The following is a 23,259-nucleotide window of genomic DNA, read 5'->3' as shown; positions in this document are numbered from 1 at the left end:
AAGCCAAAACACCTGTGTTTGAGAGTGTATTTCTGCTAACTTTGTTTATATAGAATTGAGAGTGGAATAAGTCACATAAAAGTAGGCAATGTACAATGGAAAGGGATTAGATAATAAATACATATGATAATACAGGAAGAGATTAGGAAAGAATGAGAAGTAAATGGACCAAATTTAAAACTGAGTGGCCATTATGAAAATATATTAGTCCTCCAGAGAATGAAAGAAATTGCAAATAAATCTAGGAAGGAAGAATTGATTTTTATTTTTTTACAGTGAACATATCTCCATGTCAGGCAAAGATTTCCTTCCAAAGTTCTTCACTGCAGTTAAGAGGAAATTGAATTAAACTGTGAGAATAGAATTTAATTTCCAGGCTGTTTGATTTGATCACGCTTTCTACCCCTTGGTTCATTTGGGAGTTTATCCCAGAACATATAAAGGTTGCACAGAACAAAAAAGCTAATACAGCTCTTGAAGAAAGAGCAGGTTATTAACACTGACATAGGCAGACTTGGCTTCCTACCGCTAATATGGTGTTTTCAACATATGGAAAATGGGTCACTGGCTTTATGTCCTTCTCGAAGAACGTTTGATAAAACATGAGATGAGATCAAGCAAAAAGAGACATGAGCAATGAAAAGCACAATGAAAACAAGTTCCTCCATGAGCAAGTTCAAAAGATGCCAGATAGTCACTTCTTCTTCTAACAGATGCCTGTAGAGCAAACATTAACTGAAAGATCATCTACTGTAGCAAATCTCTTTGATGGTGCCGGACAGTTCTAGAGGAATTCTTACATGTTTTACTTACATGTTTTACACATGCTCTCCCCCACACACACTTCTCCAACCTACTATTTTTCATACACATGCATACTCAAACATTGCTCTTCATATAAAAATATGTGTGGATGTATGCTTATTACACTTCATCTTCTCAACAACTTTTGAGATGAGATAGCTTGAGAATTGATGCAATATGGCCCATAGAACAGCTCAAGCCAGGTCCTTCAAAAAAAATTGTTTTAACCTGTTTATGATAGTTCAGCGTTTAGCAAGTATTGCCACTTTATAAGACTTCTTCCTCTTTTTACTACCCCTTGTTGCCTTCTGAAAATACAAGGAAGCTAGTGTCCAGAAAGGAGACAGAGTATGTGTTCATATAAGGGTTATCAGAGTATGCCCAAATGGAAATTGGTGACCCTGGTGCAAGTGATTGGATGTGTTTGCACTACACTATTCCAGCCTTCCTCACTGGTGCTTTTTTGAACTAAAAAGGGCACCGCCTTTGAGAAATGTGCATTAAGAGATGGAGTAGTACATTATAGATAAGTTTAGAAATTTGTACAGATTGCTTCAAGACTCCTAGCCTCTTAGAGATACTCTTAGGCCAGATGCAGACAGCTACTTCTATCCTCTCTTATCTGTCTCCCCATTTTATTCAATGGGATATATTCTCCAAAAAGCCAGGTGTCAATCAGTAGACCAGATGCATCATAGCAAATGTAACAATTGCCAGAACTGTTATTAAAAGCTGCTTTCAGACAGCTACTTTATTTCCAGTAGAAAAGCTACCTCTCCCAACCCAAAAAAACCTACTACCTCCCCACCACCACCACCATTGCAGAGATTCTCTGGCAGGTATCGCATTCACTTTTACCTTGAAATTTTCTTAAGTAATTCTTTTATATAAGGTAACAAACAACATGTGCTTGTCTGGATCAGGCAAGCCAGGTCCCATCCTTGCTGTTGATTTGAACTCAAATAAAGCTCTTTCTGCACAAGTCAATTAACAGATATGGACGGCAGCTATAGTCCCTAGCTCATCTCCACCTCAAACTGTTTTTTTCAACTATTTCATTATGTTAAATATTCTGGGCTGCTGGGGTATATTTTCAAGCTAAATTTAGACAGAAAAAACACCTAAACACTGCTAAATTTAAGTAACAAAAAGATAGGTATGGCAAACCAGTACATGAATTTAGGTAAAAATCAAAGCACATTTAGGATTAAGAACTTAAACATTTAATGCAATTAAATCCATTTAAACTGCCACATTAATTTAGCCTCTCTGCATAAAAATTAAATAAACGGCACAATCAACTTTTTTCCCTGCTGTTACCCAATTCATTCATTGCTAAGAAAACTGTACATTTCCATATAGAATTTCTGTCAATTTTAAGAACCGTTACATGGGCAGTCCAAAGATGACAGTTGGGCCAGGTATATCAAAGTAGTTTCTCATGAAGAAAACATTAAAAAACCTCATGTAAAGACTTACATTCCCCAAAAGGAGGCACAGGTAAATCAACTTATGCTTTGCCATTTCTAGATACAGTCGCCACCAACTTAGATTCTGCAGTCTTTACTGTATGTAAAAGGATACAGTAGTACATGCTAGTGATAAGGTACATGCTAAAAGGAGGTTATAGGACTTGAAATACATCCCATAAAGTGTGAAAAACTATTAAGGGGAAAGGGAGATGGCCAAAGAGTCATGCTTGAATGATTTGGTTCCTTTTTATGCCGTTGAATTTATGAAAGTAATTTACTCCCCAGCCCAGAAATTTCTGATCTCATGTTGCATAGGAAAACAATAAAAGCCAGACTACCTAAAAAAAGAAAGAAAGAACAGAAAAGCCAATGTCTAACTGATGGCTCTTACCCTGTTAGGTGAGTAAGTAGAATAGTAACAGTGCAGTAGCTCTCGGGTATCTTCTCTTTTTAGATCGCCACAAATAACAACCTGTTCAAAGTATAAAGTAGTACATTTTTAGTCCTTTATAAAGGGTAAGTAACTCAGTAAGAACATTGTCCAGTAGAGACTTACTAATAAAATACAACAGACTTAGGCTTAGGAGAAATATTCGCTCTCTCTAGATGCACTGAACAGGACATTCTCAATGTGTAACAATGTATAAGAATGCTAGATTGAATTCACTGACATTTTCACTGAGTTTCTTTTATTGGGAACAAGCATATTAGGTGTAAGTTTTTTTTCCGCTTGCTCTTTCTTTTTGGTCTCCCTCCAAACTTAGAAATTGGAAATATTTTTTAGCTTGTCTTATGACTTATGAGATTTTTGCTCCAGTTTAACCCACTTTTTAAATTAAGGCTATTGAAAATGTATCACAAATCCTGGAGTTCGGAAGAGAAATAGAAGTTAAGCTTTACCAAAATATGATCTTGGCTTTTAGGCTGGCAATGATAGAAGAGAATATCATACAAATTGTCACAATTCATAACCATAAAGAAAGGGGGGAAAGTAAACAAGTAAAAAATGATATCAACCACCAAATAGTATCTCTAAAGAAACTAAGTTGTAATAGCAAACTATTTACTAAACTTATTCAAACACAATTGAAAAAGAACTTGAAATAGAAACATAGAAACATAGAAGACTGACGGCAGAAAAAGACCTCATGGTCCATCTAGTCTGCAGATGTGCAGATTAGCCTTGTTTCACACTGTACCAGTTAATGAGGGCTCAGAGCAGGCATCAAGGCAACCAGTGTGGAGGTTGTCCAAGGACAGACATATCTCACTATTGCTAAGGAAAATACAGAGCAGACTTAAGAAATAAAAGGGCAGGACTTTAATAATTCTACTGTGAAAATCTCAAATCTTCCCTCTAGTCCCCAATTTACAACCATTCATTTAACAATAGTTCAAAGCTATGACAGCCTCAGAAAAAGTAGCTTACAACCTATCCTTGACATTATGATCATCACATTATCCCTGCAGCCATGTGATTGGCTGCTTGCCAGCCAATGTTGGAATATTTATGTGTTGGAAAAGTCATATGGTAGCTCAGTCAGCCAATGAGAATAAAGTGCTATTGAGCATGTGCAAAGAACTAGGCTTGGAGCTGGGTGTGGTTTCCAGTCTCAGTCGGTTATGGGTCTGTCTCAAGTCTGTCTATGTAAAGTCTTCATTGTCCTATGGTTCTAAATGGGCTGTGGCCCCATAGTGGGACACAGCCAGGGGGGAGGGGGGATGGACCAGGGGTGGGCTACTGCCTGGACAGGAGGAACGTAGTAGGGTAGCGAAAATGGAGCTCCATCCCAGAGCACCCAATTTGCACTGAAAGATGTTGAAAGAAAATGCAGGGTGTCCTGCATAAGCCACAGCCACAGTATGGTAGTAAATATTTTGGTAGCCCTTCACTGGGGGGGACCCCTGTGCTAGACTACTACAGTGCTAATCGGAAAAGGAATGCTAACTATTCTTACTCCGAACCCTCCCAATGGACAAGATACCTAATTAATAATTGGGTAAATCTATTTAAATAAAATGTAGTGTGACTACATTTAAAAAATCTTTCTGGCATTAATACATTGCCATAATGTACATTTCTCCAATTATTTATTTTTATGGATCAGGCACACATGCACAAAAATACATATCAAACAGTGTATATAATCTGTACTGTTTGCTGTTTTCTGGGAGACAAATTGCTGGGAGGTAGAGGCAGATTCCCCCCCCCCTTATTTTGCTCCCCCAAAACTAAGGTGCTTCTTATACTCCGAAAAATACAGTACTTCTCTCTCTCTAAATTAGCCTTCTGCTTTTTGTTGCCATTCAGATTTGTTTTACCGCAACTCCTAGAATCAATAGTTAATAATCACTGGGAATAGAGGAATTATCTCTCAATTATCTTAGGAAACCATTAGATTGGGGAACATTGCTCAAAACACTGCATATCAAATCTTACTCTGTCCAGCACAGTACCTGTTTGAATGTCAAATAAAATGTAGCAGTGGCTCGAGCCATTTCAGGGAGGACAACAGGAATCTTCAGAAGTCGCTCCGAAAAAACAGTTAGGATCTGCCCAGCTTTCTTCACCCATTCTTCATGGTCAGTATAGCTCGCAGCCCGGAGAAGATTAAAAACTGCAACAGAGTTGGGGCTGGGTTCTGCACCATCTTGATCTATAACAAAGGTCAGTAAATCAACTACTTTTTTGAACACAAAAGAATTTACACACTTTTTAAAGAAAGGGTTTTTTAATGCTCTGACATCTTACAATGTAAAGCAGAAATGGGAAATAGGGGTGCAAACAGGAACCAATTAACATTGTGCCATCACAATAGAAGCACAGTCCCTTTTTGAATGGACATTGTGACTTGCATGCAAATACAAAGGGAGTGCAGCTTGCATTTCACTTTCATGACACTTGTTTTCTCAGTTTTCTTACAAAGTCAGTTTCTTTCTCAACTGTCAGGTTCTTCAATGTTTCAGCCTTAAGAGGTGCAATTTCTTTTAATCCCATTAAATTAAGTGGGGGCAAATCCCAATAAAATAGGAATAGGTGAGAACTGTTACACTTTATATTTATCAGGGATTTGCTTTTCAGTCTTAGCATTCACACTGTGTGCTCTCCCATGTATGACTGCAGCCAGCCAATTGCTCTCAGGGGGCCTACCCAATTCCTACCTAACACCAGGCTATCTAGGACAATAGCCAAAGAGCATTTAAGTCACACTATAGTCTACATATACACTGACATTATGCCAACTAGACTGTTCTACTTAATACCAACAAATGCAGCCAACGTTATTGAGAACATGTTAAATAATATAAAAATATTAAAGTGCAATAAATGTATAAGCAATAACAAGCTTGCTGCAAAAATGCATTTTTTCTATTTTCTCAAACTATGTGCCAAGAGAGATGCTTGTCTTATTCATACTTGCAAAACACATTAGTGTTCTATACTTACCATCCCACCACTTGTATCTACCAAGGCTAAAAAACAGATCATAAACTGGGTCTTCCCTTAAACAGATGCCATGCATTAATTTTAGCAGATGGTTGTATAGACCAGCATTCCCCAATCTTTCGGGATTGACATCCAGGTGTGGGGGGGGGGTTAGTGTGAGGGGAAGGCGTGCATGCACGCAGCTTCATTCGTGTGAGCGCGAGTGGGGCTAAACATGCACACATGCTTAACTGCCACTGGCACGGCCTGGTTCTAAATGGGCTCTGGCCCATCATTGGGCCACAGGGGTTGGGAACCCCTGTGTTAGACTACTACAGTGCTAATCGGGAAAGGAGTGCTAACTATTCTTACTCTGAACTCTCCCAATGGACAAGATACCTGCATCATCTATACTAAGGCAATGCTGGAGAATTCTGAGGCCTGCAGGTTCATATTGGGGAGGTACAAGGTGGTAAGAACCCTAAATTTATCCAAATTCATAAGCATCTATCACAATGTCAATCAACTAAAGAAAAAATATAATATGCTTACATATAGTGTTCTTTGCCAAAGAAAACTTAACTTGCTTAGCTAGCTTTCAAAGAGCTGGTTAAATCACCAGGCAAAAAAACAGGAGACTTTAAGTTCTAGTCCTGCTTTAGACAAGAAAACCAGCTGGGCAGTTTCTGTTATTCTTGCATATTCATCTTCTAACTTTTAGATAGCAAAAGACTAAAAGGTTGTAAGATAATTCATAGTTATCTTCAGATTGATTCCTCCCTTGACAAGCCAGTTTATTATCAAAGACAAATAAAAAATTAGAACAAGGAGGGCCTATAGAGTTTTTTAAAAAATCAGTTATGTCAGTCCTTTAATCCCCAATACATTTGTTCCTTAATTTTGCTTCAACTGCAAAGAGAGAGCAATATCAATGGTGGCAAGTTGAGGATTTTCCATTAGCCAATAAAAAGTCTGATTATCTTCCTGTTCATCTTTGATACCTCTGCTGCTGTCCACATCTGTAACTGAGGTTAAGTAAGGATGGATTGAAGTGAAGTGGGCCTCTCGAGATTGTACATGGTAATGAACGAGAAGTTGAAAATTCTATTTTGCTTAGATATTAATCCAAGCTTGAAAAACTGGGATTTTTTTTCCTTTGAGGTAATCTTTTAAGTATCCTGGAAATTTGTTTCTAAAATAAACTCAGGAGAAAATCCAAACTCTAATTAATTGTAAATTGATTTTTTTTTAAACTGCAATAACTGTTGAATAACTCTGTTCTAGGTGAGCTGTACTACTAATGCAGTACCCAGACGATAGACTGTCATTTAATCACCACTAGAAACTGAAGGAATACATACCATCCTTCATACGAAAGAGCAAGGAAGGATCAGCAGCTTCTGTGGAGAAATAGGCAAAACCTTTTGGATCCCAAAAGAGTTCATCTTGTTTATGCTGTAGCTGCACAGCCCATTCCAACCAGCTAGGGTTCAGTGTGGCTTCATATAGATCGAAGAGTGCTTGGATTACAAAGACATAGTCCTCTAAGAATCCATGGATAGGCACAGAACTGAAAAAAAACAAAGGAAGAAAAAAAATCCAGTCTCATAATAGGAGTTCATAGCTATCATTATTAAATCTAATTATTGCTGAGCCCTATAGAGAATTGTATGTGAAATATTTCTAGCCATTTCTGATATTCCAAGCGAAGATCCAAGATTCTGACTGTTTAAACGAAATTCTCTAATATCCAGACAGAACTCTATTTCTTTTGCTTTGTGGCAATGACTTTGTTTTTGTCTTCTCCAATGTGAGAATGAGAATTGAGAAACTATGTTTGTTCTGAGAATTTACTGTCACTCTCACTGCTATAGGAGATTGGTACCCTACTGCTGGATAGTCTAGCAGCATCTCATACAATGGGGGTGGGGGGTGTTGTAATATTTTTGTGTGGGTATATACAAATATATGTATGTGGATATACACACATTCTATCCCTACTCTTAGACCAGCATTTTCTCCCACCATTCTAATTTATAAAATACTAAAAGATATACCGTTTTAAAATTTCTTCTTTTGCCCTGGGTGTTTGGAAAAAACAGCATAGACAGTTCTGAAATTCAGTATAAATGTTTTCTACCTTCTTAAAAGGAAACAGTGGCTATTGCACAGATGAAACTTGAAAAATTAGAATATCGTGCAAAAGTTCATTTATTTCAGTAATGCAACTTAAAAGATGAAACTTAATATATGAGAGAGACTTATTACGTGCAAGGCAAGATAGTTCAAGCCATGATTTGTCATAATTGTGATGATTATGGGGTACAGCTCATGAAAACCCCAAATCCACCATCTTAGAAAATTAGAATATTACATATGTTCAATAAAACAAAAATTGTACATAGAACAATATCGGATCTCTGAAAAGTATAAGCATGCATATGTATTAGAACTTGGTTTGAGCCCCTTTTGCAGCAATTACTGCCTCAATGGGGCATGGCAGGGAAGCTATCAACCTGTCATGGAAGCTATCAACTGCTGAGATGTTATGGAAGACCAGGATGCTTCAATAGCAGCCATCAGTCTTCGGCAAATCGGTCTCATGTCTCTCATCTTTCTCTTGGCAATGCCCCATAGATTCTCTATGGGGTTCAGGTCAGGCAAGTTTGCTGGCTAATCAAGCACAGTAATCCTACGGTCATTGAACCAGGTTTTGGTGCTTTTGGCAGTGTGGGCAGGTGCCAAGTCCTGCTGGAAAATTCAAGTCAGCATCCCCATAAAGCTCGTCTGTGGAAGGAAGCATGAAGTGCTCCAAAATCTCCTGGTAGACGGCTATGTTAACCCTGGAATTAATGAAGCACAGTGGACCAACACCAGCGGATGACATGGCTCCCCAAATCAACACAGACTGTGGAAACTTCACAGTAGACTTCAAGCATCTTTCAGTGTGTGCCTCTCCATTCTTCCTCCATACGCTGGATCCTTGGTTTCCAAATGAGATGCAAAAGTTTCCAGAGTCTGTGTTGATTTGGGGAACCATGTCATTTGTGGGTGTTGGTCCACTGTGCTTCATTAAGTCCAGGGTCAATACAGCTATCTACCGGGATCTGCTTAGCATGGCCTTAGATATTTTAACTTGCAAGCTTCACTGGTTTCTCTTCTCAGAAAAACTCTAGATCTACCATTCTCCAATACTAACTGCTCTTCTCATCCACACTTTTTTCATATCACAGAAACAAAAATACAGTGGCCACGTATTTGTGTAAGAAAGAATTGTGATTTTTTTTCTTCAGGCCAATATATTTATTCATGCATCCCAGTAGAGTTTTGCTTTCAGTTGGCAAAAATTCTGCATAGATCTGCATAGAAATCTTTCTCCTTGCCTATTAGCTAATGCTTTTAACTGGATCCAGGAGGGTGTATCAGAACCTCAGCATTTACAGCAGGCAGTCCATCCCTAAAGAAATTCCCATTCTCCCTCGGTCCAAATGTTCTTGTTTGGTGGTATTGTAGTGCCTGGGATTGCCTATTACTTACCTGTGGGCCACTGTGTTGTTCTGTCCTTGATAACAAGTTCTTAGCAGATTTCCACTGAAGGCATTAAACATGTGGTTTTGCACGAAGGAAGCTGCACATACAGCTCGGTCAATGTATTCTTCCTTGCCTAAGATGGCTCCACACTGAGCAAAGCCAGAGATCATCAGTCCTAGAAGGCAAATTAGTGGGAGAGTGCTCCTTTAAATTTATACCCTCAGAATATTCAACCTATATTACTTTTGTCCCTGAACAAGTCTCCTCATAGGTTACCATATTTTTTGGAGTATAAGACACACCTTAGTTTTGGAGGGAGGAAGACAAGGAAAAAAGGCCTCTGCCTCCCAGCAATTTGCTAAACAGCAAACTGTACAGATCAAGTATTTATTTTAAAAAGCTTCTTCATTTTGTTAAGTTGCTAGAACAATAGTAAAACAATCTTTCAAAAATAAGTCTAATAATTTGAACATTCTATAGACATTTATAGTTATTGACTTACCTCCTTGCAGTTTAAGCAGTCCAGCATTGCCAGCAGTCCATCTCCCAGCAATTTGCCTCTTTGCAGCTAGTTTCACTTTCACTTCTAGCATGTGGCCTACCTGTGCTGAATCAGCTGTGGGTCAGGAGGCTGATAAACAATGGCTTGTGCTAATCAGGCTGTGCGCTGTTTGCTACAAGGAGGTAAATTGCTGGGAGGCAGAGACCAAAGGGCGAGGGTGGCTGGATGAGGCTACATTCGGTGTATAAGACACAGCCAAGTTTTCACCCTCTTTTGGGGGGTAAAAAGGTGTGTGTTATACAGTGATCTCTCGGTTAGCGCGGGGGTTACGTTCCAAGACCTCCCGCGCTAACCGATTTCCGCGTTATATTGGATGCGGAAGTAAAACCACCATCTGCGCATGTGCGCCATTTTTTTCATGGCCACACATGCGCAGATGGTGGAGTTTGCGTGTGGGCGGCGGGGAAGACCAAGGGAAGATTCCTTCAGCCGCCCAACAGCTGATCTGCTCCGCAGCGCGGAAGCAGCGAGGAGCCGAAGATGGGGTAAAGGCAAAGGGGAAACCCCATCTTCGGCTCCTCGCTGCTGCCGCGCTGCGGAGCGGATCAGGTGTTGGGCGGCTGAAGGAACCTTCCCTTGGTCTTCCCGCTTGCCGCTTGCCAGTCCACACACGCCCCCCCTGGATGAGCCGGCCACAGGGGCGAGGGGTGGGGATGAAGGGGCAGGACTTCCCGGGCGGAAGGCATGCTCGGCTCTGCCGCTCCAGCCCCTTTCGGCCGAGCCTCCCCGGCCAAGCAGCCAGGGAAGTCGAGCCAGGCGTGGCGGCGGCAGCGCTGCTTCTCCGGTCGCCGGTCCTCTCCTGCCTCCTGCGCCGATGTTCCCCGCTGCGACGGAAGGCAGTCGCTTGGCTAGGGAGGCTCGGCCGAAAGGGGCTGGAGCGGCAGAGCCGAGCACGCCTTCCGCCCGGGAAGTCCTGCCCCTTCATCCCCACCCCTCGCCCCTGTGGTCGGCGGGGATGAAAGGGCAGGACTCCCTGGGTGGAAGGCGTGCTCGGCTCTGCCGCTCCAGCCCCTTTCGGCCGAGCCTCCCTAGCCAAGCGACTGCCTTCCGTCGCAGCGGGGAACATCGGCGCAGGAGGCAGGAGAGGACCGGGCGACCGGAGAAGCAGCGCTGCCGCCGCCACGCCTGGCTCGACTTCCCTGGCTGCTTGGCCGGGGAGGCTCGGCCGAAAGGGGCTGGAGCGGCAGAGCCGAGCACGCCTTCCACCCAGGGAGTCCTGCCCTTTCATCCCCGCCGACCACAGGGGCGAGGGGTGGGGATGAAGGGGCAGGACTTCCCGGGCGGAAGGCGTGCTCGGCTCTGCCGCTCCAGCCCCTTTCGGCCGAGCCTCCCCGGCCAAGCGGCAGCCTTCCACCGGGAGGCTCAGCATTCCGTCAGTCGTAGCGCTGGCTGTCAACTTTTCTTTTTAGCACTGGGGAGGCAAGTCAGCTCCTGCCCAGTTTTAAAAAGAAAAGTTGACAGCCAGCGATTGTTCCGCTGCCGCCAGCATGGCCTGGCTGGCAGCGGAAGATGTAACGGAGCCCACGGGGGATTCGCCTTCCTCCCACCCGCAGCCGAGACTGATTGTGGGCTCCTTCGCAACCTCGGAGAGCTTCCGGGGCATGAAAGCTCACGAAAACCAGGAAGCTCTCCGAGGTTGCGAAGGAGCCCACGATCAGTCGGCTGCCAGCGGGAGGAAAGCGAATGCCACGGGGCTGGGCTCGGCTCCCCCCTCGGCTCCCCCCCCTTACCAGCCCCGCCGCGGAAGGCTCCATTCTGTTCCCTGCCGGCCCGATTGAGCGGCCGGCGGTCTCCATTCAGGGAACAGAATAAAAAAAAAATTATTTTTTAATATTTTATTTTTTTAAATAATATTTTTTGAAAAACCGCGTTGCAGCGTTTCGCGCTAATCGAGAACGCGCAAGTCGAGGGACCACTGTACTCCGAAAAATACGGTAATCAGTTTAAGTCAGTTTTTCCTTAAAATGGCTCTTTTAACATATGCTGAAGACAGGAAAAAGCAGATTATCATTTCTCAAATGCTTCACTTGTCACATGTCCAGAGCATTATTTTATATGCTTTCTTTTGCTCTTAATCAGTGATTCAGAAAAAAAGCAAAGTGGACAGTATCTTCATAACTCATGGCTCAATGATTCACTCATAGAAGTTAGGGCTTCATAAAATAATTGCCTGCGAAGATCAACAATCAATAGGTCTCCGTGGTTCTGAAAAGTTTTTCTTCCACTATTTTAAAATAAAACTTAGACACTTAAATGGAAGATTTCTGAAAAGTTAGCTGAGAATTCTGGAACCATTTGGATAGCATATACATTGCCAGGACAGAAAGCAAGTGAGCTTGTCTATTATTTTTTCATTATACAGTATGTTCAAGTATCTTCATTTCATAAAGGAGAGAAGGGCTCCCTTTATATTTATATAATGTGAAAAGCTACAATAACATAAACACCTTCGTGGATTAAGGAAGGGTTTTTATTTTTATTTTTTTGGCTGTAAGGGAATAGGAAAAAGGTGCTACTGCCCCCTGCTGCCAAAACATTTTCAATAAATAATGCTCCAGAGTACTTTTGACCAGAAGGAAAAAGAGCAAAAAAATTTAAAAACCAGGAGAAAGAGATAAAAAGAACTAGTTGGTTTTATTGCATTTATAAACTATTCTTCTAACACCACAGAAGCAGGGTTATTAGATGTGGTTAAGTCTGCTCACCAAATTATTTCCCTTGAATGGCCGCACAATGGAAGAATTTACTGCAACGAATATACTGCTCTCCCCTCACAGAAGTCTTCCAGTTGTCAGTGCAGTTTGATAAGGGGTGTTTGCTACTGAGAGTCATGCAAAAGAACAAACCTCACCATTCCAGGATGTCAGCATCTTGGTATCCAGATTGGGCCGTGGCCTCTGAGTTCGTGCCTTATATAGTTTCTGCCGACTTTTAGCCAGCAACGTCTTCAGCTCTTCCAGCCCCAGTCCAAATCGGGCAGCTGTAAGTTCCAGGGAATATTGCGTTATCAGAACATTTTTTCTTTTTAATTCATTGTGAGGGTCCTGAAACAGAAGATCAGTATAAGAAAATAAAGAAAGCCTCCTTAAGCCCTCACATGGTGTTTAGAATGATATATACAATGTGACCCATCAATGGCATATTCTCAGATGGGAAATTTTACTGACTTCATCCAATATTGTTTTTTGTCTCTCTCTGTGTTTGTATGTGTTTATTTGATTTATTTAAACATCTGCATTATGTAACTGAATATTTCTCCTGTTGGGGGAGGTGCTTAAAACATTTGTTAAATATTGCAAAGGTTTTGCCGTTGGAAAAGGGTTTAATACCACTAATTACTTCATCTATCACAATACCGTCATGACCTTAACAAAAGAAAATAGTCCTTCCTGGACTTCCTGAGCAATTATTCTCTTCTGTCAAAAGACTAAATTATCTATAAAGACTTTCCATTACTTTGGGAGCATCAAATAGTGAAATTTGTTTTCAAATAGTGAAATTTGTTTTCAAGTCCAACTTCAACTTTTTAATCAATCAGTATTGCTTTATTTTATATAGCAACTGCTGTCTGAATCTTTTTTTGAACAAAGAACCCTTTGAATATCATGCAGTTTTCCCCTACCATTTTCTTCTTTCCTAGAATGATCTAGTCTGATCACTCTCTCTGTGGGATCATCTATATATGTCAGTTTCCCTTGATAAGTTGTTGGGCAAAACAAAAAAAATGGATAGCCTCAATGAATTAGCTAAACCACAACACAGTTATTAAATAAGGGTTACCTGTATTTAGTATACAAGAGAATTTTAAAAAGGGCCAGACAACTGGATATTTATTTCAATAATGAATACTTCTAGTATCCTATCAGCTTTGAGAAGAACTAGTGATCCTGAATTCTGAGATATTAGAAAGTGTATTCTCAAATTCAGGCATTTGCCGATGATCTAGTATTCAATATAGAAGATCCAATTGAATCAGGGGAAGTTTTATTAAAGGAGATTACTGAATTCGGAAAAGTAGCAGGACTTAAAATTAATAAACAAAAAACCAAAATACTGACAAAAAATTTAACAAATACAGAGAAGAAAATATTAGAAGACAGATTAGGCCTACAAATAGTAAAAACAGTTAAGTATTTGGGAATAAAATTAACAGCAAAAGCGATCACAATAAAGGAAGATAATTACACGGTTTTAATAAAAGAAATAAAAAAGAAATTAGAAAAATGGAACAAATTGCCTATTTCGCTCATAGGTAGAATCTCAACAATAAAAATGTCCATCTTACCCAAGATTCTATATCTATTTAGGACGATTCCAATTATATTAAGAAAAGACTTTTTTCAAAAATTAAATAAAATGATTACAAAATTCGTCTGGGCCGGAAAAAAACCTAGAATTAGAATACAATATCTGCAAGATAATATTAAACAAGGAGGATTTGCACTACCAGATTTCGAATTATATTATAATGCAGCAATTATGGATTGGTTGAAAGATTGGTTTAAATTGGAAAATAAAAGACTTTTAATACTGGAAGGACACGATATGAGAATAGGGTGGCATGCTATCCTGTGGGAAAATAAAGAACAAACACATAGTTATTTCAAACAACATATAATAAGAAACTCGTTATACACAACTTGGAAAAAAATCAAAAAAATGTACTATCACCAAACTCCCAAATGGTACTTGAGCTTAGAGGCGACGGTATATCCAAACTCAAGAGAACTAAACAAAATGTTAAATTATTATCAAACATTAGAAAAAAATGGGGAATTAAAAACTAGGGAACAATTAGAAGAAATTGGAATCAAAATCGACTGGTGGGCGTATAACGTAATTAAATCAAAATATCAAGAAGGGAAAAAGAAGGAAATACAAATAAAAGAGATAGAATTAGATAAGATAATTTTAGGCCAAGAAAAAAAAATGATTTCCAAAATATATAAATATATGCTACACTATAAAATGGAGGAACACATCGTTAAAAATAGTATACATAGTTGGGGCAAAAATTTTGGTTATAGCATAAATTTAGATAAGTGGGAATCAATTTGGACCAAAAACTATAAATTAACAAAATCTACAGCTTATAAGGAAAACATATACAAAATGTATTATAGGTGGCACCTTCCACCGGCAACATTAGCCAAAATGTATAAAGGAACAAGCCCAAAATGTTGGAGGTGTAAAAAAATGGGGACATACTACCACATTTGGTGGACCTGCTCAAAAATGAAAAAATTCTGGAACAAAATGCAGAATTGGATAGAAGAGATTTTACAAATGAAGATAAATAAAAAACCTGAAGCCTTTCTCCTGGGAATTATAGATCAAAAAATTGAAAAAAACAAACACTACTTATTAATTCATATATTGACAGCAATTAGAATAACGATAGCTCAAAATTGGAAGCAACCCGAACCACCTGAAGACGATTTGATAATTAAAAAAATATTAGACTGTGCTGAATTTGACGCACTAACAATTAAATTAAAAAATAAAGAGGATTCCGAACACGATAAAACCTGGATACATCTTTATAACTGGTTTAAGAAAAGAAATAAAATTCAAAAGAAAAAATCAAATTAACAATACTTTATATCCTTTTCATTACATAGAAAAAAAAAATACAAAAGACATATATACAAAAAACTTTTTTATAAAAAAAAAGATCTGTATGACATTAAGGAAATTGAATATGAATAAAAGAAGGCGGATAAGAAAGAATTAAATGATTTAAAGAACAGTGACAACCTACAAGAGAAAATGGTATACGCTGAGGACACAACATGCTTCACCAGAAAATAATTTAAAATCAAAAATCATTCAAAACTTACCTCCTGAAGGGAATACAAGTACAAATATTATAAAATATGCTAAGTGAATAGTTATTGTTATTAATGTACTTAAATAAGCAATTAGATCTTTTTTTAAAGAATATTTTTGTTTGTTTGTTTGTCATGTTTGTTTGTTCGTTTATTTGTTACGCGTTGATTTAGCCTTGTATTAATATAAAACATATATTGTATGTAAATGTGTATATATTTGTAATAAAAAAATTTAAAAAAAAATAGAAAGTGTATTCTCATCAGAACTGAGAATCCTGGGCCCTGCAAGACACAGGCACCTGTTGGCTAATCTTTTCTGCTTTGCAGAGTGGTGGTGGGGAAAGGGAGTGGGGAAATAAGGAAGAGTTATATGCAGGCAGCAGGCAAGTGCACATGTGTGCCCAGCTTCATTTGTGCAAGTGCCAGGCATGCACACCCACTTGTGCAAATGGAATACATGCGCACACACTCACCTGCTACTTGTGAAAGTAAGGATGTATGCATATGCTCAACCAACACTTCTGCCACATGGTTCTGGCCTGGTGTTTGGGGGGACCCCTGGGCTAGCACACATGTTGTCACTAGTAAAGGACTCAACTTTCCCACCCTTAGAGGCTCTCTAAGCCGACCCTTCCCAATTTTACCTTCATTGGATTCACATTGCCATCTTCCTTCATTCCATAGTGATGCATGAAAACATCTGCCACAATTTTGTTCTCTGGGATCCCTTCAACAGGGTCTGGCAGGAGCTGCCGAATCTCTTCAGCTGCCCATACGCAAAATGCACCCTCTTGCTTTTTCTCTGATTGGACTGTAGGGTATGAATCAGCATCCTCTGCACTGTAGAACCCCCCTGACTGAAAACCAAAGAATTAATAATATCAGAGACCCAATTTTTAAAACATATAGGCAAGGTTGTAAGATCTGCCTAAGAAATGGGACTGATTGAGGTCTCCTTTTTTCACTCCTGAGACTGCCTAATATACCCACTCCTTGTTGAGTAATCCAGTTCTGTTCCAATGGCCATGTTATTAAGTGAAATATTTTCTAAGAGCAGGTGATTGATTGAGAGACAGAGAGATGGTGGCATCTTATTTAGATAAAGTTATTTTATACAGTTATGCCACCGTTACTCAGGGTGTCCAGGGAGAAAGCATTTTGAAATTCCCTGATATTTCCCTGACATTTCCTTGTAATTTGCAATCTAGTTAAGGTGCGGTTGTAGATGACATAATACCAAACAGCTAAGCCATGGAGAAATATTGGTAGCTGAGGAAGCAAGTTGTTGCCAGTTATGCTCATTTTTGCTTGAATCTGCCAAGCAGCGCAATTCTTCTTTTTAAACATGATTTTCCCTTGACTTTTAAACATTTTAATAGAATTTGGTTTTTTCCCCAATTTATTCTGGTTTTTTTCACGAATTCCCTGATTTCCGTTTTCCAGGTTTGCTGCACATCCTGGTTACTCTCACTCAGCACGAATTGTCATCAGGCATAAGAAATTTAGTTTTAACATGTGCATCTGTCAGAAAGAGAGTTTTAAAAATTACTATTGTATTTGCAAATAGTCGCTAAGCATGGTAGTAGCAAAATGAGTGAGTGATGTCTGCAATAGGCCCAGATGTTAATCTACTTGTATTCTTTAAAGGCAAAAATAAAGAATGTTGCCTGAGGGGGGGGGGGGATTGTCATTTTCCTTAAAAATTAGGAACTTTCTACAGTATTTGTCCCTTTAATCATGTATAAGTATGAGGAATAAAATTCTTTCACATTTCTGAACTTAAAATTGACACATTCCTAAACAAAGAATCTCTGCTTTAGACCACCAATCTCTATCATACTTTAACATTTTTTAGTTTTCTGTTCTTGAACATGCCTGCAGAACTGGTGATCCTTAGCTGGGTGAATATAGCACACTCGGCCTTGCTCTTGACAACCCATTTTAGCCATCAGAAAAGCAAAGGAAATAGCTGACAATTGGGTTAACTGCCAGGTGTTTAGTTTGGTGAACTGCAAGTTGGCTAAGTAGGACTGACCATTTCTGAACCTCCATACTACTTTCATAAACTATAGCCAAATTGTATAGTCAACTTCTAGATGCATTTATTCCAGGTGTTGCTGGCAATTCAGCAGCTTATTGTCATCTAGTAGCAGTAAACCTTACATTGTCACTCAGATCCCGAGAAACATAAAGTAGAATGTCTGCTGCCGTGTCTGCAAAGAATTCATCACCAGAAATCTGCATAAAATACAAGAAAACATTATTCCTGAAAAATGAAATTGGAAGGAAAACACTATGCAATAATTACGTTCTTGGAATAAACAATGTATAAAAGCCAAATTGGGAGTAAGGAAAAGTTTTATACAAAACCATGAAACCACAGGTTGTCTAATATCTAAGCCAGAATATTAAGTTTGAAAAGAAATCATTAACATGTTGCAGTGTTACACAATTCAACCACATCCTGAGATGATGTTTAGTATTCTTATTTCATACCTGAGAAATTTACTAATAGCTCTTACAGCTGTAATATCTCACAATTATTTTTTAAAAAACCAGTTAATACATGATATGAAATTGAGCCAATAAGCATATTTAGAACATTGAAAAACTGCTGTAGGATTAATATCAAAGAGCTTCAAGGAGACAGGGCTTGACAATTCCTATTAAGATGAAAAACAACCAGACCCAATATTCCCATCTCCTAGAAGACAATGTGATTATGCCTACTCCTACTCTATTCCTTAATTTTGCTGTTTTTATAGTTGTCTTTTTGTTTCCTGAACAGGTAGCAAATTTCCAATAACGTAATAGGCTGGAATCACCAATACCCATTTTTGTTTTCTAAGAACACAGCCCATATGGAGCAAAACAATATTTGAAAGAAAGATATTATTAAAGGCCAATGCTTTGCTTTGCAGCTTGCCTGCTTCCTTAAAATTAAATACATAAAAAGTTATATTTAAAAAATATGTCAGCTTGGGGCAAAACCAGATGGAAACCACGCTGGGAATTCTAAGTATACAGACAACCATCGAATCATTTAATCAGGTTCCATGATTATAATGTCAAATCCATAAGAATATACTTCACAAATATTACTATTTAAATAAACGTAGAAAAGCTTCCTGATTAAATTCAGTTCTGAGATTCAGCCAATTGTAGATTCTTGTGAATTTCACAGCTGGAAATTTTTTTGAACTCCATCTGCAGAACTTGATAAAGACCAATTAAAAACAGAGTAGGAGAAAGCAAAATGGCTTATCCTTAAGATCTCTTCTCTACTCCTGATCATTTCAGCCATAATTCTTCACCCAAAATGCTAACAAAAGTGTCATATGTACAGTCGATCACTGGATGGATATCCAACCTATTTGTCTTAAAAGGGCTATCACACAACTTATAATTAAAATTCATCAATACAACAGCATTACATCAATAGTTATATATTCATGTATTAATTTGTACAGTAGTTACCCTGATGTACCAGGGGAAGCCAATACATTTTACAAATAAATAAATAGAAATAATTAAATGATCACTATGTTCTGCTGATACCAATTATATGGAAAACAGACATTTTGATAAAGAACTCCAAATAATTATAAGCTTCTGAACTTGCATCCTTCACCACAGCAATCTGTTCCCATGTTTATCTGATCAGCTGACAGTAAGGAAAAATATGCAGGATGCTTAAGCCTCTGCAGATTGTGGAGTAGGCCTGATACACTCCATAGATTTCCATAATACCAGAATATAAATATAATAAAATATTAGTATTTATTAGCCCATAATGAAACAAAATTGTAAACTGACATCGACTTAAACAAGAGTTATGCCTCAATTTCTCTTTCACACAAAATCTAAGAGTGAATAACAAAAATACAGCTGTTCAGAAGATTTTAAGGGAACCTGTTTGATACACCTTTTATGGGAGATTATTTTTAAAAAATACTGCTACAGAAAAGGCCTTGCGTTTTATATAAACAAACAGTAATGGTTACAGACCTATCTTTGAAATATACAATGTGAACCACAAAAGACAGAATATTTTTGTTTTAAAAAATATTTAATATTTTTGAAGAAACAAAATTGTTGTTTCTTCTTCTGTATTTAACTTGGATGGATTAAAATCCCTATTTAAGCATTAAAAAAGACAGAATATTTGTGAACTGACATTACCATTTTCATTTAAAATGAGGAATAGTCAGCTTTCAAAACCATCGTTCTTGTTATTTTAAGCAGTATGAAGTAAAAACAAACAAGTAAAAATCCCCTTTCGTACATATTGTAAATATCATGGTGATCATAGATTTGAAACCTGATTACTTCAATTTATTTTTACAAAATCTAAACAAGTGCAATCCTATCATATATTCGATATATCCTCTAGTAAAATTCTAGTATTGTCTATTTTAAAGCATTTCAGGATTTCTACAGGATCTAACAACTCAAGTGCATTTTTATTTGTAGATATTTGCATTGCTTCAAGAGAAGGAATGGCATTATAAATAGTAGAATTAACATAGGATGTTTCTGAAAAGTAAACTAGTTATGAAGGACAAATAGAATCTGGAAAGAAACTTCAAAGAACAAAGGGAAATTATGTGGGCTCTCTTGTAAAAGCTACAAACCAAAAGTTATCCTGCCACATTGGTAACATAAAGATCTATATACTACTAAAACTGATTTCTGTAAAACTTTTACAGGGCAAAACAATGCTACAAAACATTTCTTCTGCTCATCTTTGTGCTATGCAGTTCAGCATGGGTTAAGCTATTTATGTCATAGTATAAAATGTCATTATATTATTATCTTCCTTGAAAATATATACTGCATATCTGAAAGTATCCCAACTTTTCCAGCTGAAGAAAAAGGTACCTTAGAAGCTCTATCATTATTCAAGGCTTTGAAGAAACTAGTAAGGAAATGGGGGTGGGAATGACCCAATAAGTGTTGTCTTGTATTATTTAATTCTGATTTAGATTCTCTTTGGATGAAAAAATAATAATCTTCTACCACTGTACTAAGCAAATTCATGTAATCCCAGAACCCATTTGCCATAAAGGGCAATATTCTCCACATCAGTGAACTGCTTTTTTCCTTCTCTCAACAACAATATGTAAATACTGCCTATTCTGTAAGGTTCCAAGTGATACGTATAAATGTTACTTTTCATATCACACTGGGGTGCCAAAATTATTGTTAAAAATGATCAACTGTATCAGTTTTCCCCTTAGTTGTCATTTATGTCATAAAAGGAACAAAGAAAAGAAGAAACCTTTCTTCTCTGTTCTATCTGTAGCTAACTAAATGAATTCTGGATGCAAGAACTGAAGTAAAGAATCTCAACTGTTGCTTTAGGTACAAGGAAATAAACTTCCCCCAAGATTGATCAACTTTGTCACATTGAACAGTAGGTTTTCTATTCACCCCAATATTACTGTTCCACAAATGTGCAGCTGCTAGGCATCCCAAGATTTATTCTTGAGTAAAACTGTAACTTTCACTTTGCCATTTATCTAAATAAGCAAGAAACAAATGTAATGAAAACATGAGAGTCACCCAATTTGTTTTTTTCCTGGGCACCATTACAATTTACTTTTGACTTCTTGAGTTAATTCATCAGTTATTTTGGACCTTAATATGGTAGCCAAAAGGTTTTGCTAAGGAATACCTGAAATGCCTTGGCATAAACTACTGCCAGCTGACCCTGATCATACAGCATCTTTTCAAAATGAGGGACATGCCAACGTTGATCAGTTGAGTAGCGATGAAACCCCTGTAGAAGAATTGGGAACAGGGGAGTGGAAAAAATATTTTCATTGTTTTTGTCATGTAAGAATTAGGATTCAATTTTCTACACAGACAATACAAAACAGGAAGTTGAAAAATTTTGAGAGCTTACTAATCAAGCCAACTGCTTCACTAGTCAAAAATGATCACGATAATTTGGTGGATAAGTGGCCTAATGATAATACGGAGACTGTCAGTGCAAGTCAGTCTCATCACAATCTGCAATGATTTAATTCATTCACAGAATGCAAATATCTACTGACTATTGTGAGTGAGCCTAGATCAATTTTGATAATGTCAGATGATGAAGAAGATGAACCAGGCCCATCTGCGTACACTAGGCCCATGGCCTTGCCAAGCCGATGCAGAGGGTATTTCCGAGTCTGAAGAGGAGGAGGGGGATGTTAAAGACAATGACCCATTGTTAGATCCTAGACTTAGAAGACTTCAGAGTAGACATGAGAAATTGTACAGGAAAAGGAAGTAATCTGTACTGTGTATCTCTAGAGTTGCTGACTCGTCACAAGGGGTATAAAAGAGTGGGAATCTGGGTAAATGTTTATGGAGTTGCAATTATTTCATCATGTTGGTTGATTCCTGGATCTGCTCAGAAAATCTCGGCCTTCTGCTCTAAAAGGCCCTTCGCCTGAAATGCTGACATGCCTGGATATTTGGTAAGCTGCCAGTGCTAATTTGATGTATGTAGGACTTATCTAAAAGGGGACTGCAACGATTTAATCTTTGGTGTGGCTCCCAAAGTAATTATTCAGAGGCTTCAGTTTGGAATGCCATGCTACAGAGAATTTATTTATTTATTTATTTATTTATTTATTTATTTATTTATCAGATTTGTATGTCGCCCCTCTCCGCAGACTCGGGGCGGCTCACAGCAATAATGATACAATGTAACAAATCTAATATTTAATTAATTTATAAAACCCCAATTTAGAAACCAATCATACATACTAGCATACCATACATAAATTTTATAAGCCTAGGGGAAGGGAAAATGTCAATTCCCCCATGCCTGATGACAGAGGTGGGTTTTAAGGAGCTTGCGAAAGGCAAGGAGGGTGGGGGCAACTCTGATATCTGGGGGGAGTTGGTTCCAGAGGGCCAGGACAACCACAGAGAAGGCTCTTCTCCTGGCCCCCGCCAAACAACATTGTTTAGTTGACGGGACCCGGAGAAGGCCAACTCTGTGGGACCTAACTGGTCGCTGGGATTCGTGCGGCAGAAGGCGGTCCCGGAGATATTCTGGTCCGGTGCCATGAAGGGCTTTATAGGTCATAACCAACACTTTGAATTGTGACCGGCAACCAATTTAACAAGCTGCTTCGGGATGAGATGGTGTGTTTTACTTTGAAAGAATGTGCTGTAAATAAAGTTTGTTTAAAGAAGTGGTGAGCATCTCCAATCTGATTATGCCTGGCACAGAACACTAACCAATACACTGGTTATACACAGTAAAAGCATAATAAACATCAGATTTGTCCAACCACAATATGATGACTGGCAAATGCAGTGAAAGTTTTAGGAAATACACTTCTTTGCTTTCTGCTTATTTTTCTAGAATCTGCCACTTTAACAAAGCAAATCAATAATCTAAAAGTCATTTCTCATAACAATTAAAAGCCGGGACTAATGGAGCAACTGAGAAAGGGGATAGGAGTACAGGGTTTTTTTAAACTATTTTAGGCTATTTTAGATTATTTCCTGAATTATACTGTTAAGTATAAATGGTATTAGGGAAAGATCTCCATGGACAAAGTGAACATTGCCACAGAAATCAAAAGAGAAGATTTTAATATAATTAGGGAGGAACATATTGATTCA

The 23,259-nt window shown here is 38.4% G+C and overlaps 1 protein-coding gene across 3 annotated transcripts in view; it reads right to left on the bottom strand.

Annotated features, from left to right (window-relative positions):
- Positions 1-23,259, bottom strand: part of SPATA20 (spermatogenesis associated 20) — a 49,200-nt gene that overhangs the window by 11,198 nt on the left and 14,743 nt on the right. For all 3 annotated transcript variants that reach the window (XM_070740001.1, XM_070740002.1, XM_070740003.1), the window contains exons 8-15: positions 21,305-21,409; positions 17,791-17,865; positions 16,272-16,484; positions 12,648-12,840; positions 9,241-9,409; positions 7,065-7,273; positions 4,734-4,933; positions 2,668-2,748 (exon numbers count right to left, since the gene is read on the bottom strand). In XM_070740001.1, the coding sequence (XP_070596102.1) occupies positions 2,668-2,748; positions 4,734-4,933; positions 7,065-7,273; positions 9,241-9,409; positions 12,648-12,840; positions 16,272-16,484; positions 17,791-17,865; positions 21,305-21,409 (1,245 nt within the window). The remainder of the gene's footprint in view (positions 1-2,667; positions 2,749-4,733; positions 4,934-7,064; positions 7,274-9,240; positions 9,410-12,647; positions 12,841-16,271; positions 16,485-17,790; positions 17,866-21,304; positions 21,410-23,259) is intronic.

Source organism: Erythrolamprus reginae, chromosome 2 (assembly GCF_031021105.1).
Source record: "Erythrolamprus reginae isolate rEryReg1 chromosome 2, rEryReg1.hap1, whole genome shotgun sequence".
NCBI lineage: Eukaryota > Metazoa > Chordata > Lepidosauria > Squamata > Dipsadidae > Erythrolamprus > Erythrolamprus reginae.
This window is presented reverse-complemented; position numbering and strand designations above follow the sequence as displayed.